The following is a 15187-nucleotide window of genomic DNA, read 5'->3' on the forward strand; positions in this document are numbered from 1 at the left end:
ACAGATCGCTTAAAATACATCTTCCTCCCCAACTTTGTCCTGGGTACCCTGAGATATGGAGATCTCATCCAACAGGTTAGAGAAGATGGTGGGGTAACCTGGCTCCGCTAAACAATGATTGGAGAATCCCCTCTAGCAACAAAGGTGGGGGAGTGAGTTAAGGGCTCAGTTAATGGTTACCCTTAGCAAACGGTTGAGCAATGGAGCTATGGAAACCTGGAAGAGACCGTCATAACTCTAAGGCGTGTCAGAAAGGGACACACCTTCCAATCTGGGGTGAAAAGAGATTAGGGACTGGTTTACCAAGCCAAGGAAAGGGAGGGAGTGAAAAAAGAAGCCACCCTTTGAAGGAAAGGATAGATATTAAGATAGGAGAAAAGCAGAGGTAAGGAGATGAGACCAGAAGGACACTTCTCTGATGCAGGATTCAAGGGTGCAGCCGCTGGTTTTAAATCCAGGGGGGCTTCGCTGAAATGTACCAGGAGAGAGCGGCATTACCTGTCATCTGGGAAATTAAGGCAAAATACCTTGTGGGTAGCCAAGCCAGCCAGCCAAAGTCAATATTGATAATCAACCCAGCTCTAGCTATAAAGCTGTAGGAGAGAAAAGAGAGGCAGAGAAGAAGCTGCCAAAACCTGTTTCAGCTCAGGGCTGGCCCCATTTGCTTGAGGCGTCTCCCAGAAGGGAGATCTTTTTTAAAAATTTTTTTTTTAAATATTTTTATTTATTTCTAGAAGAGAGAGAGAGACAGCGTGAGCAGGGGAGGGTCAGAGAGAGAGGGAGTCACAGACTCTGAAATAGACTCCAGGCTCTGAGCTGGCAGTCAGCACAGAGCCCGACGCGGGGCTCGAACCCACGAACTGCGAGATCATGACCTAAGCGAAAGTCGGACGCTTAACTGACTAAGCCACCCAGGCGCCCCCAGAAGGGAGATCTTTGTGGGGCATATTCTCTGATGGACATTGACCAGCTGATACAGAAGAGGACTCTAGGAATAGGGCTGCTTTGACCTCCTTTCCTCAGATGGAAGGAGTCCTGTGTGCAGAATTTGAGGATCACCCATGAAGGAGACCCCCCCCCAACTCATGGAATCATTCTACAACCTTATAGGATCTTACAATTCAAGGGAGTAAACACTGACTATATCTCCTCTCTGGGAAAGAGAGAGATAGGCCTTCCCCCAGGGAGGAGAAAACCCACAGAAGAGGAAGCCAGGGAGGAAACCACTAACTGCTAGTTTCCAGCAATATGTTTCTCACTCTGCCCCAGTCCTCTCTTCAAGTCTCTCCCTATCTTTAAGTGTCAAGGCCTGTTTTGCTCCTATGTGCTTGCACTCCACCATGTTTTTCTGGAACTGTAGGTCTCTTGTTAGCAAGTGGTGAGGAAGAAAGAAGGTATGGTAGGGAAGGAGGGAGATTCAAGATACAGAGGTTGGAATATATTCAATTTGGAGGATGTATTGTTAAGCCCTTTTTTTTTTTTAAAGTAGATCATAAAGAGTTTGACAGAACCTCCAAAGTCAAAATACTCTTCCTCTGCCTCCCTACTTGTGTCCCCAAGGACCCCACTTACATTATTTAGTCTGATCTTTGCTTTTTTTCTTCGATAATAGGACCAGCTACTATCCCCTCCAGGATCAGTGCAGCTCTATTCTGCAGCCATAAAACCCCTACCCTTCCCAATTTCTCCCATCTTCAACCTATCAGTGGAAGAAGAGCAAGGGGCACAGGAAGGGGCCCCAGAATGGGGGCAGAAGTGGAAGCATTAAAGCTGACCAGGCTACTGAGGAGCAGCAGACGTTCCCCAGTGATGAGGCCCCCCTGGCTCAGCTTCCTGTTTTCCCAGCACAAGTCCTGGTTGTCTCCCTTCCCATCCCCTGCCCTACCTTTCACCACTCTCTTTCCCCAATCTCAGTGTCCACTTCCAAGTCCCTGTCCATCTGGAGTCTGGAAGGAATATGGAAAAAGGAATAAACGCCCACCTTCACATTCTAAAATTCCCTCCCTAGACCAAGCTGCTGGTGTCGTTTCTTGTGTGAGGGAGGAATGTGAGTGTCCTCTGATTAATGCAGCAGGGAAACTGAGGCAGGAAAAAATTCTGTGTTCAAAGAGACTGGCGGAGAAACAAGGAGGTTCCCAGGATTCCCTCTCTTTAACACCCCCATCCCTTATCCTCTAAGAGACCTGAGGCTCTCCCCTCTGGACCTACTCCCTAGATCGTCGAGTCCCGCCCCCTGCAGTCCCCTCCCCAGGTGCAGGGCGGGGCGGGTCCGTGAGTCAGCGGCTCCCAGATCTAGCCCGGGAGGGGATAGAGCCGGAGGAGCGGGGTGCGGGGTACGCGGGGCTGGTGGGGAGGCCACGTCTCGTGTGAGCGGGTCTGATCCGGCTAGTGTTGAGCTGAAGGGACAGCCCTAGGTCTGGGGGAGAGAATCCCTGCCTGTGAGACCCGCCTTCCCTGGCCCGGGCCCCTCCCAGTTCCCCAGCGCCGACCGCTTCCTGGTCCCCGTCGCAACTATGGCTGAAGAACAACCGCAGGTCGAATTGTTCGTGAAGGTAGGAACACCTTCTCCCTCCTAAGCCAGCTTCCCTATTCCTGGAAGTCAATTCTCACCTTTACCGTGCTCCAGCCTTAACTCCTCAATCTCTTCCCTCCTTGACCCCCACCGCAACCCCACGTGCAATCTTTAGTGTGAGGGTGTGGGTGTGGGTGTTGGGGGGGGTCTTCGGAAGGAGCAGACAATTGTCGTGTCTAGGGGGGGGAGGCTGTTAATGAGAATTCTATGCTCAACCCTGAAAAGTTTGTCGAAGTTTCCAGCAGCCTAAGGAGGGTTCCCAGGAGTTGAGAATATTGATGAGGTTGGGAGGAGGGGCCGATAGGAAAGACTGGAAGAGAAGGGTGCAGTGGGACCCAACAGGTTTTGGGAGGGTGAGAGGGAAACATCCGTACAGGTGGTCCTATGAGAATACCAGAGTGAGGGATGTCTTGGGGAGACTTGGAGAAGTGTGTGTGTGTGTGTGTGTGTGTGTGTGTGTGTGTGTGTGTGTGTGGCAAGGCAGGTTTCAAGGGAGAGGGTGTGGTAAGGGAGGCTGAGAGGAGATTCATGGAAGACTGGTAAGTGGAAGGAGGTGAGAGAGTGGGAGTGGAGTTCTAGCAGCGGGTGGAGATGGGGTGGGCCCGGAAGGGACCCGGGGACTTGCAGAAGCCAGAGAAAGGGAGGTGGCTAGGTGCGAGTTTAGCTGGGGCTCCCACAAGGATAGGTGGGGAGAGGTATCAGAAGGAGGAGGAGGTCTGGGTTAGGGCGTTTACGGTTTGGGGGTTTTAGAAACAGGAGTAAGAGTTGCTCCAACTCTCGTCTCTCTGTGGGTGTGGAAGAAGAGCAGTGGTCCTTTGGCCTTCAAATATGAAAGCTCAGACAGCAGACTCCACTGTTTCTACTCTGCTCCCTCACCACTCCAGGGCATTCTTACCCAATCCTGGACCTCATCTCTGCACCTCCCTCTCCGTCTGTGTCTCTCTGTTTGCACAGTCTCCCCACCCTTCACTATCCTGCCGCCTTTCTCTCCACTTCCCCCTCTTTGTTCGTCCTTCTTTGTGCGTTCCTGCTGCTTTCTCCCTTCTTTATGCTTGGGGCTTCTGGGGAAGTCACTCCCTCTCCTGTGCCCAGCCGTGCCTGGGCCCGCCCCCCTTAGGTGTGGTCCCCACCTCACTCATACTTGCCTCAAGGGCTATTTTTATTCCTGGGTGAGGCTGCTCTAGAGGACTTCTGGCCTGGGGTCCATTGTGAGGACAGTTATCTGGAGCCATGGGCCATGCACTGGGAGACCCCCCAAGTAGTGTATGGGGAAGAGGGAGGTGGCCCTCCGCTGCCCAGGCCTCAGCCTCATAGGTCCCTGCCCCCACTTCTTGCCAGGAAGGAAGCTGCTGTGGCCGGAGACACAGTGAGATGAATCACCCTCAGCCTAGGGGGAGGTCCCTTGGGGGATGAGGTCACCATTTGCCAATTAGAGGGCAGCCCACCTCTGCAAAGCCCTCTACATCTTTAGGGTGAGGCTCTGGGCCCCCTTGACTTCCCACCTGGCTGCCAAAAACCACTTGGGTGGAGGTATAGAGAACCAGAACCCTGGCTTCTGAACCCTGCCACACTTTGCCAATCCACAGGCCACGAATCCAGGCCTCTAGCCTACCAAATCCCTCTCTAACGGCTGTGAGGATTAGATAAGTTTTTGTATGTAAAGTGCTTAGACTAGCAAGTAGAAAACTGCATAACTGTTAGTTTTCCCTCTCTATGGTCCAGATACTCCAAGTTCTCCAAAACCCAGTCCCTCTGCCTACTTCCCACCTGTTCTGACTCCTCTGGGGAACCAGAAGTCGACCTTTGCAGAAATAGTTCCCAGCGATCTGCCCTAGGTTTGCTCTACCTCCAGTTAAGAGCCCACTTCTCGGGGGGATTAACTAGTGAGACTGAATGTCATGATGAGGCAGAAACAGCTAGATCTGGGAGTAGGAGATGTAGAGAATGGCCTGGGGATGGGTGGGGTGTACCAGGCCTAACTTTGGGGTGGGGGTTACTTTTCAGGCTGGCAGTGATGGGGCCAAGATTGGGAACTGCCCCTTCTCCCAGAGACTGTTCATGGTACTCTGGCTCAAGGGAGTCACCTTCAACGTCACCACTGTTGACACCAAGAGGTGGGCCAATTTCTGTTCCTCTAAACACCCCTGGTGCACACATGTGCACGCATATATGCCCACACATACACTCACCCAACCCTAGTCCTTCATCCTGTACCTTCCCCCCCCCCCCGCCTCCACCCAGAGCTCCATTTTCTTCCCACATCCCTCCATCTCCCCTTTTTGGTTCTCCCTGACCCCCTTTTCCTGTCCTGATGCCTGGCCTCTTCTGCAGGCGGACTGAGACAGTACAGAAGCTGTGCCCAGGAGGGCAGCTCCCATTCCTGTTGTATGGCACCGAAGTGCACACAGACACCAACAAGATTGAGGAGTTTCTGGAGGCAGTGCTGTGCCCTCCCAGGTATAAGGGCACTTGGAAAGGAGGGAGTGGGTAGCTGGGAGACTCTAGGAAAGAGAGAGGTTGAAGAAATGGAAAACAGAGTTGGTGATGGGCTGGGGTTGGGGAGCTGAGACTCCTCCCTGGAAGGATATCTTATTGTTTCTTCCATTGGCTTTCAGGTACCCCAAGCTGGCAGCTCTGAACCCTGAATCCAACACGGCTGGGCTGGACATATTTGCCAAATTCTCTGCTTACATCAAGAATTCCAACCCAGCACTCAATGAAAGTGAGTTTCAAGGGTTGGAGGCCAGCATCCTAGGAGGAATGGAGATCCAGGGATTGGGATAGCTGATAGATGGAAATTCAGCTATCAGGGAGATGGAGCAGATGTTGGCAAAGCTTTACTGCCTCTCACCCTGGTCACCTTACTTTTACTTAAGCCCCATATTTCTTTGTATTTACATTGGCTGTGACTTTAGGCTTCTCTCATTTGTCACCTAGCCTCTCCTGCCCCACTGGGGACATTAGTTGGGTTGACTGCTGGCCTGTTTTCTGGCATAATAGGTTGTGCTTAAGAACAGTAACTCTAGATCAAGACTACCTGAGTACAAACACTACTAGCTGTGTGACTTTGGGCAATTCATTTAATTTCCCTGTAAATCCATTTCCAGATCTACAAAATTAAGATAACAATATATATTTCATGGGTTGTTGTGAGAATTAAATGAGGGTTTTTTTTTTTTTTTTATGTAAAGTGCTTAGAATAACACATGGAAAACGAACTACATTCGTGTTAGATATTATTCTTTTGGGCTGGCCTCACCATTAATATTCATTCAGTCTCCACTCTGAATGAATGGAGGTCCTCCTGGACTATGTTGATCTTTTGATGTTCTTACCAATTCCCCTTTCTTGCACAGATCTGGAGAAGGGACTCCTGAAAGCCCTGAAAGTTTTAGACAATTACTTGACATCCCCCCTCCCTGAAGAGGTGGATGAGACCAGTGCTGAGGATGAGGGTATCTCTCAGAGGAAGTTTCTAGATGGCAATGAGCTCACTCTGGCTGACTGCAACCTGTTGCCAAAGCTCCACATAGTACAGGTAGGTGGTCATTGTAGGAGAAGGTGGCCATTGGGATGGCTCTTTAAGAAGTTCCCACACAGGTTTCCCATGACAACCACTCCTAAGGTGATTTCTTTCTTAGGATGGTTTCTGTGGATTGATACCAACAGCTGACACTACCCCATTCTGTCTTGGCAGCCATTGCTACAAGACCAGTGCTTGAGAGAATTACATTCTGTGACACAGGCTGTGGGTGCAAACAGACTGGCTGAGAGTAACATATCCCAGTATTGCTATTAAGAGTGTTCTTCCTGTCTCTGTCACTGCCAGATCCCCAGATCAGACAGAGCAGGCTTTTCCTTAAATCAGAGCTTTAACTCTTTTTATAGCATTAGTCTCCACTTCCTCTTGTGATGAAAGATGAAAACTGCTGCCAGTTCCCATGTTTTTGTCTTAGCCTCAAAGCTATGATTTAGTTCATGAAACATGGGCCTATTGTCAGTCTGCCACAGACCTCTGTATTGAACAGCTATGTACTAGATGCTGAAAGACACAAAGGTGTATGATGATTGGTCCTTGCTCTCAAAGGATTTGAAATCTAGCTGGGAAGATAAAACATTCACATGAAAGTGAAGTGATAATATAAGTGAAGTAATTAATACAAGTGATAATACAATAAAAAGCCAAATGAAAAATAAGGACAAAAGTTATTGTGAAAATTCTAGAGAATTTTGTGATTTGTGAATTATATCAATAAAATCAAGATAGAAGTGGCACCATGGAATGGGGTGGTCTGAAAAGGAGCTGGTTATAAATGACCAGGGTTTCAGTAAATAGAGAGGAAGGGTGAAGACAGTAGGAGACAGGAGTTAAAAAGCCCTTTGGAGAAAATGATTCATAGAGGAGATTAGAATCACAGGAAGAGAGGCCAGATAGGGGAGGTTCTTAAATGCCTGGACAGGAAGACTAGATTTTATCATGTAAGCTTTGGGAAAAGGGAAAGACCAAGAGTGTGGCAGCCAGTGTGGCTTCCTCTGAGGCTAACATGTTGACCCCTCTCCTCTCCCCACCCCAGGTGGTATGTAAGAAGTACAGGGGATTCTCCATCCCTGAGGTGTTCCGCGGAGTGCATCGATACTTGCGCAATGCCTATGCTCGGGAAGAGTTTGCCTCTACCTGCCCAGATGATGAGGAGATCGAGCTGGCCTATGAGCAAGTGGCCAAGGCCCTCAAATAAGCCTCTCCTGGGGCATGCTCACCCCCCTCCATTTTCTCCACAAAGGCACCAGGTGGTTTCCACATGGCTACCCAATGGACACACTCCAAAATGGCCAGCGGGCAAGAGAATCCTGGAGCACTTGTGCAGGGCTGGCTGGGGGGCTAAGGGAAAGGATGGGGAATCTAGGTAAGATTTTTATTGTGGGGTGGTTTGGGTAGGACAATGTATTTCAGTAATAAAATACAGAATGAAAATATAGTGTCGTTTTACACAAAAGGGGCTGCAGTGTGGGTAACACAGAATGAAGGGTGGGTCAGTGACCTTGAGCTCAGGGCAGAAGCCAGGAATTTTAAAGAGGGGTATTTGTGGTCAGGCTTCCATTTTTCGTGCCAGTCCACCATAACGCTGTCTTGTAGTCCATGTCGCATTTGCTGCCCAGCCGCCAGGGCCCTCCGTATCTGGGTGGGCCTGGGCAGCACTCACGGGGCGGGGCCGAGTTCGGAGAAGGGGAGCTCAGTCCCCGTGGAGTGGGCGCGGCATAGCAGGGCGGAATGGGCGTGGCCTAGATGAGCCCCGCCCCGTCCCGCTTAGACAATGCCCCGGAGCCGCCAGACAGTCGCACCCCCGCCCCACCGTAGTTCTTGAGCTCGCCTACCCAGGGACCCCTCAAAAGCCAAGAGCTCCAGCCCCCGGGGTTTGAAGACTAGGACTCCCTTCTCCAACCAACTCTGTCCTCAGGGGGGTGGGGCCCCAGCCAAGAACACAAGAGCGCCGGAGTCTGGGTGGCGGCTAGAGGTAAGTCTAGGGGTTGGAGATGTCCTCCGGACCGTGTGGGGGCCAGAGTTTGAGGTTGCCGGGGCCGTGCCTGATACCCGACAGAGTACAGGAGGCCAAAATTTGGGTGCGGAGCTGAGCTGGGTAGACTTTAGGGTAGATGGACGGGGAGACAGGGTCCTGGACCCGGGAGTGGAGCCCGCTCCCTGGGACCACGCCCCCGGTTTCCCCGCCCCTTGGATTTCGTTTTAGACCTCTCCCAGTCCTCCGGGACTCGGTCTGGTTTCTACTGGGTCGCGTTAGGGGCAGCACGACCAGACTGGCCGGGGTGGAGGGAAGATATTTAACTCCTTAGGCTCTAATTCCTCCCTGGTTGCCCCTCTCTCCCTTTCACGTTTGGGCATTCAGGACTTCCATCTCTCAGGCTCTATCACCTCAGCTGTCTCCTCCTGTCCCATAACCCCTTTGGGTCCCTCGCCACACTTCGGGTCCCTATGGCAGCGAGCAACTGAGGGTTAAGGGGGCGGGGCCATTGCATTTTTGGAGAGTGAGCGCATCCTAGCGGCTGCCAAGAGGGGCGCCTAGCAGGGACCTCACGAAGCCCCCAGCAGGGGCAACAGGTGTTTGGAGATTAGGGGTCCCGGTCTTGTTCCTTGGACTCCCTCCAAAGCAGCAGACCCCGAAGGGTGCGGGATGGAATGGGGTTGGCGGGAGGGAAAGATCTGGAGGGGGTGGGGCGAAGTGGGAGGGGCGCCCGGAGATGGCAGAAAGAAGACCCGGGCGCTCTTAACCATCCCCCGCCCCCCCTCTCCCCGCACGCCCTTCTGTGCATGTCTCTTTCTCTGCCTTCTTCCCTTTCTGTCTCTTCTCCCAGACAGGTGAAGTAAAAAGAGAAAACTAAGAAATCAGCGCGGCCGGAGGGGGAGACTGTGTGGATGGGATGGGGACGCCAGGGGAGGGGCTGGGCCGCTGCTCCCACGCCCTGATCCGGGGAGTCCCAGAGAGCCTGGCTTCGGGGGAGGGTGCGGGAGCTGGCCTCCCGGCTCTGGACCTGGCTAAAGCTCAGAGGGAGCACGGGGTACTGGGGGGTAAACTGAGGCAACGATTGGGGCTGCAGCTGCTAGAACTTCCTCCTGAAGAGTCGCTGCCGCTGGGACCGCTGCTCGGTGACACCGCCGTGATCCAAGGGGACACGGCTCTAATCACGCGGCCCTGGAGCCCCGCCCGCAGGCCGGAGGTGAGCGCCAGGGTGCGGGTGGTGTAAGAGGAAAGGGGGTGCTGGATGTGCGAGGCTTTCTCTGCCTCGCGCCCTCTTTTCGTGCCCTAAGGTCGATGGAGTCCGCAAAGCCCTTCAGGACCTTGGGCTCCGGATTGTGGAGATGGGGGATGAGAACGCGACGCTGGATGGCACTGATGTTCTCTTTACCGGTGAGGCTGGGGTGCCTGCATCCCTGGGGCTTTGCATTGGGAAGCAGAGTTTAGGAGACTGGGCCATGTCAGGCCTTGTTTCCAACTCACTCTCGCTCTCAAACCTCCGCGGCCTCCCTGGGCTCAGGCCGGGAGTTTTTCGTAGGCCTCTCCAAGTGGACCAATCACCGAGGAGCTGAGATAGTGGCGGACACGTTTCGGGTGAGGAGCAGGACCAGCTCTGTGCTGGGGGAGCCGGGAGCTGGGGGTAGGAAGGCCGCGGGGTGGGGCGCGGGGGAGGGAGGAGCTAAAAGCAGCTAGCGTTTTAGGGAATCCCCTGACACCTCCCGCTTCCCTGAATTCTTTCTCTTGTGGCCCCTAGGACTTTGCTGTCTCCACAGTGCCGGTCTCGAGCCCCTCCCACCTGCGCGGCCTCTGCGGCATGGGGGGACCCCGCACTGTGGTAGCTGGTAGCAGCGAAGCCGCCCAAAAAGCTGTCAGGGTGAGGAGAGGTGGGGCAGCGGTTGGGCAGGTCCGGGGAGTGGCCACAAAAGTGGGCGTGGCTCCTGGCCCGCAAGGCTAAAAGCTGAGAGGTTCAGAGAACTAACTCCAACCCCTGCCCTCATGGGGCGGACTATCTAGTGTGAAAACTTGTGAGAAAGCAATAAGTTGTTATACTAGCAGGACAAAGACCGGGAACACAGTAGATTAACATCGTCTTCCCGAGTTTCAAGAAGCTCCAAAAAGATGGCATCTAAGCTATGACTTGAATGATTCATGAGATTGACTGGGAGGGGCTGGAGAAGGGGGGAAGAGAGTTGCAGGTAGAAAGAAGTATTTGTGAGTCTGAAGTGGAACAGAGGTAACTAAATCGCTCAGAACACTGTCTGACACACACTAAGGACTAAGTGCTTGCTAGCATTATTATACAACAAATGTAACTGTGTCCCCAGCCCTCTGAGCTTGAGCACTTCCTCTTTTCTCTCCTTCAGGCCATGGCAGTGTTGACAGACCACCCCTATGCGTCCCTGACACTCCCGGATGACGCAGCCGCTGACTGTCTCTTTCTGCGTCCTGGGCTGCCTGGTGTGCCCCCTTTCCTCCTGCACCGTGGAGGCGGGGACCTGCCCAATAGCCAGGAGGTGAGGGACAGCAGCAGCTCCACCATTGCCACCAACCAGAGAAAGGGGTCTCAGGCCTTCCTAGTGGGAGGAAGAAGGGGTACCATCTCTGGAAGTATCGGTGGTGCCACCCTGAGTTGGCTAGAAGAAGGGCCTGGCTGTGACCTCAGGGTCTTACTCCCCTCTCCTCACTTTATATCCTCCCTGCAGGCACTGCAGAAGCTCTCTGATGTCACCCTGGTACCTGTGTCCTGCTCAGAACTGGAGAAGGCAGGTGCTGGGCTCAGCTCCCTCTGCCTGGTGCTCAGCACACGCCCCCACAACTGAGGGCCTGGCCTTGGGGTCCTGGCTGGCCAGGGGTAGGGCAGCATAGGGAGTAGAAGGGCAAGGAGGCTTAAATAGAGGACAGTGAATAGGTAGTAGTGGGGAGAGGGCCCCAAGATGTGGGGGGAGGGCTTAGTGTGGGAAAAAGGATAGAGTCTACTGGGTGAGTCATCTTCCTCAGAACTAATAAAACAGAACCAACCTTTTAAACTGGGCTGTGGCTTGTGTCTTATTGGGGCAGAGGGATAGGGGAAGGGCTGAAATCTGGAGTTAGTGCTGGGAAGGAGGCCTCTTTCATTCATCAGACCCTCATTAGGCACTTACTGACTCATTGCCCAGCCCTATCATAGGTGTTTAGGCACAAGATGGACAGAACAGAATTTCTATTGTGGGCAGCATGTATGAGGGAGAAAAGAAAGAGTATGGATGGATCACTCAATTTATCAAAATGTCAGGTGATTCAGAGACTGGTAGATTACCAACCCACTCCTAGCTGATAGAGAGGAGGAAATGACACTTCCAGGGACATTCATTTTCATTCACTCATTTACTGAGGCTTAGCAGTAGAATAAAAAGGGTCAATATCCTGATATCAGGGAACTCACAATATATTGAAATTGAAATACAGGTGATGGAACAATTCACAGGATGTTGTTGCTATGACGTAAATAAGGAGAGCGTCTAAGGCATCAAGATGTATGCAGGGGTAGGCAAAGAGGGTCAGGTATGGCTTCCCAGGAAAGGCTACATTTCAACTGAGTCTTGATGACAAAGAAGAATTAGCCAGGAAGGTGGTGGGGAGGAGGATGAAGAGTGATCCAGGAAGAAGGACTTGCATTTTGCAAAGGCATATTTGGAGGCTGGGGAGTATCTCTCCAAGGCTGGCATGTTGTGTGCTTGTGGAGTGAGGGGGGCAAGGCTGGACAGTAGGCAGAGTGCTGCAGCACCTTGTACCCAAAGCCTAGGCCCATGGCTCCAGAGCTGAAGGTTATGGAAAGAAATACTGCAGTTCTGGAATACAGAATAGGAGGAGTAGGTTGGCATTTGGGGAGGCTCCCTCTGGCTTGAGGGAGGAGGACAAAGGTAAGAGGATGCTATGGGTAACTAGGGAGGAAATGAGGAGGGTGCATTCAGGTGGTAGCCCTGGGCGTGAAGAAGAGTAGGGATTTCACAGTGACATTAAAATAGGACTCGGTTCATTGTGTGGGAGTGAGTGGAAGAAGGTCTGCCTGACTCCCAGTTTCTGGCTTAGGCAACTGGGTTGATCAAGAGAGAATGCAGAGGAGGATTAAGTGACAATGAGTTGGGTTTTGGATATGCTGTGTGCAAAATGCCTAGGCCGACCAGACAGAGATGTCTCAGCAATGGTTGGGAGATCCCATTACCCAGGGTGTGAGCTGGAGAGAGTTCTGAGTGTTGTTTGCAGAGGTGAGGGCTAAGAACTAGCTGTGGATGACAGATTCCCAAAGAGAGGGAAGTCAGATAAGGAAAGGGACAAACATAGAATGGGGGGGGGGGAATACCATGGGGGTAGGAAGCAAGGAAGGAGAGTCCAAAAGGAAGACACCAGCAGTAAAGAAAAACAGAGCTTAAAGAAGGGAGTAATCAAAGATCAAGCCAGATGAATGCTAAAAAAATCTACTGGGTGGGGCGCCTGGGTGGCTTAGTCGGTTAAACGTCCGACTTTCGCTTAGGTCATGATCTCATGGTTCGTGGGTTCGAGCCCCGCATCGGGCTCTGTGCTGACTGCCAGCTCAGAGCCTGGAGCCTGTTTCAGTCTGTGACTCCCTCTCTCTCTGACCCTCCCCTGCTCACGCTGTCTCTCTCTCTCTCCTAGAAATAAATAAAACATTAAAAAAAAAAAATTAAAAAAAAAATCTACTGGGTGTGGCCCTCAGGACCTCACTGGCAACCTCATGGAGAGCAGATGAGCAAGTGGGGTGGAGGGAGGGAGAAGAAAATACAAGTGTAGGCCCCTGGTTCAAAGAGCTGGACTGTGGAGAGAAAAGAAGAGTAGGACAACTATCTAGGAGTTGTTGAAGTCTTAAGATAGGGAGACAGGGCTTGATCAGGTTTAGAGAGGGCACCAGTGGTGAAGGAAACAAGAAAGTTATGAGATGGGGTAACTGAAGGAGCTAGATCAGTGGCAGAGATAGCCTGAGACCCAGGGCTCCTGACTCTCAGGCTAGTGCTCATTTTTACCCCATTCCTTCTCCAGATGAGGGGCCAAGAAGGGGTGGGAGTTGTGGAGAGCTGAGAACCCCCAGCTTGCCAAGTTCAGAATAAGGATTTCCCTTCAAACTACAACTGCATAGATGGTGGAGGCATCAGCAGAAACCACTGGAGATAACTGGAGGGGACTTCTGAGGGCCAGATGATCCAGGTCTGCATAGAGCAGGCTCTGAAAGGTGGGCAGGAAAGCAGGAGGGTCTCAGAGATCTGACTCCTTGGGGGATACAGGCCTTTTCTCGGGGATTCTGGCCAGCCCTCTTCCAATCCCCAGGCCCTTACCGGCTCCTGGTCCAGGTCCCCTGCGACCTTAGGCTCCTCCTCCTTTACTGGCCTCTGGGTCTCGACTGTCAGCAGTGGATCTATATGGAGGCGACAGAGCTGAAGAATTGAGAGAAAATGACCAACTTGTCTGCTCCCAGTAAGGGCTCAGACTCAGGAAATGAGAGATGGGAAGTGCGGGAGCAATAGAAGGAAAATGAGGTGGAATTATTCTCACCAAATCTGGGGAGCGGTCGAGGCGGTTGCGGGGGTGATCGCCTGCAACGGATGTATAGGAGTCTTTGAGCGCCACCAATTTTGTCTCTCGTTCTCCTCGGGACCAACAGCAACCGAGCAACTCGGAAGGGTCAGGCCCACAAAAACAATTTAGGCTCCACTCCTACAGATAATTCCGCCCATGCTCTGATCCTGCTCCAGCTCTAGCTTCACCTCCCAAGCCAGGGCTTCACCTACGGTCTGTGGCCTCGGCCCAAGTTGTGACCTTCCCCATTTTTCTCTAAACCACATGCCCCGTCTCTAGCTTAAGTCTGCGAAGGTTCAGGTCCTGACCCTCCCACTTCGGGTCAAGATCCAAGTATCCAGGCCCCGCCCATTGTGCTCACCTGCGCCACCACCAGACCACGCCCAACGCCCCGAGTCCTAGCAGCAGCCCAACGCCCAGCAGTGGGATCAGGAGCTGGGGATACAGAGACCCTGGGGGAACGGAGGGGGGGATGGCGATGGGTGCCGAGGTCAGGGGTGCGAGGACTGACTCTTCCCCTCAGGAACCCCCAGCCAAGGCCTCTCTCCCTCCCCAGGGTGTGTGTCCGAGTTAAGTTCCCGTGCGCAAAGGCCTGGACCTACCGTGGGTAGGCCCCGGAGCCCTGCAATCAGCCCCGTCCCCTAGCACATGCAGCACAGTACGGCTCTCCTTCTCTTGGCGGCCCCTGCAGAAAAAGGTGCCTGAGTCCCCCGCGCTCAGGAGCAGCTCCAGCCGCCGGATACTAGGGTCCAGGGCACGTAGGCGACCAGCAAAGGGCTGGAGGGGAGACACAGTGGGGGTTCCGCTGGATGAGGCCCACAGGATTGGGCGGCGTCCTTTGGACAGGCCCCTGCAGGCCGGGAAACTAGGCGCCCAGGCCCAGCGGATGGGATGCGAGATCCCTACGCAGGAGAAATTCACCCGGTCTCCAGGGCGGCCGTCCAGTGAAGCTGGGTTTGGAGGGGGCAGTGGTTAGGGCAAGTGCACAGTTTGGGACGAACCCCACTCCCGTCTCCTCTCTCTCCCCTCTCCTCTACTTTCCTGCGCGCCTCCATCTTCCCCGACACATCTTCCTCCTCCTACCCCCCCCACCTCACCCCTACCCCGGGCCGCCCACTACCTCAGTCTTTCCTGGCACCGATCTCAACTTCCTTGTGGGGATGGCTTACCACCGGGGTCTCCCTGGGCCCTCAGCAGCAGCAACGGCAGCAGTTGCAGCAGCAGCAACGGCAGCAGTTGCAGAACCAAGGCCATGACTGGGATGTGATGGAGAGAGGAGGGAGTGGATCAGCGGAAGCGACCGGAGGGAAACTAGGGGGTTGGGGTCAAGGGGGGGGGGCGCGGGTCTGGGCGCTCAGATAAGAGGGGCGCGCGGCTACCAGCTGCCGGGATCCCTCTGGGAGTCCTTCCTTGCATGCTCGTTCACAGCTCTCAAACAATACTCATTAAAAGTGGGCTGGTCACAGAACACTTTTGCAAAACTTTAACTTCTGCAGCTAGCAGTGGCCCAGAGCATCCA

General features: G+C 53.2%; 3 protein-coding genes across 4 annotated transcripts; 2 read left to right on the top strand and 1 right to left on the bottom strand.

The window, feature by feature from the left end:
• Positions 1-2336: 2336 nt before the first annotated feature.
• Positions 2337-7544, top strand: CLIC1 (chloride intracellular channel 1). Its single transcript, XM_039219594.1, has 6 exons — positions 2337-2552; positions 4577-4686; positions 4904-5029; positions 5188-5294; positions 5929-6110; positions 7147-7544. The coding sequence occupies exons 1-6, from the start codon at positions 2514-2516 to the stop codon at positions 7306-7308; spliced, it is 726 nt and encodes a 241-aa protein (XP_039075525.1). The 5' UTR covers positions 2337-2513; the 3' UTR covers positions 7309-7544.
• Positions 7545-7632: 88 nt separating this feature from the next.
• DDAH2 (dimethylarginine dimethylaminohydrolase 2) lies at positions 7633-11126 on the top strand. 2 transcript variants are annotated; one of them, XM_039219592.1, is made up of 7 exons: positions 7633-8085; positions 8939-9301; positions 9393-9492; positions 9620-9693; positions 9854-9973; positions 10464-10613; positions 10803-11126. In XM_039219592.1, exons 2-7 carry the CDS (start codon positions 9005-9007, stop codon positions 10917-10919), a joined length of 858 nt encoding a protein of 285 aa, XP_039075523.1. In that variant the 5' UTR covers positions 7633-8085; positions 8939-9004; the 3' UTR covers positions 10920-11126. The 2 variants fall into 2 exon arrangements, with proteins under 2 accessions (XP_039075523.1, XP_039075524.1); XM_039219593.1 differs by lacking the exon at positions 7633-8085 and adding an exon at positions 8112-8750.
• Positions 11127-12803: 1677 nt separating this feature from the next.
• On the bottom strand, positions 12804-14922 carry MPIG6B (megakaryocyte and platelet inhibitory receptor G6b). Its single transcript, XM_039219560.1, has 6 exons — positions 14838-14922; positions 14271-14618; positions 14030-14120; positions 13645-13685; positions 13428-13507; positions 12804-13317 (listed from the first exon to the last, which is right to left on the bottom strand). Exons 1-6 carry the CDS (start codon positions 14920-14922, stop codon positions 13213-13215), a joined length of 750 nt encoding a protein of 249 aa, XP_039075491.1. The 3' UTR covers positions 12804-13212.
• Positions 14923-15187: the final 265 nt, after the last annotated feature.

Source organism: Hyaena hyaena, unplaced genomic scaffold (genome assembly GCF_003009895.1).
Source record: "Hyaena hyaena isolate Hyena2069 unplaced genomic scaffold, ASM300989v1 scaffold_830, whole genome shotgun sequence".
Taxonomy (NCBI): Eukaryota; Metazoa; Chordata; class Mammalia; order Carnivora; family Hyaenidae; genus Hyaena; species Hyaena hyaena.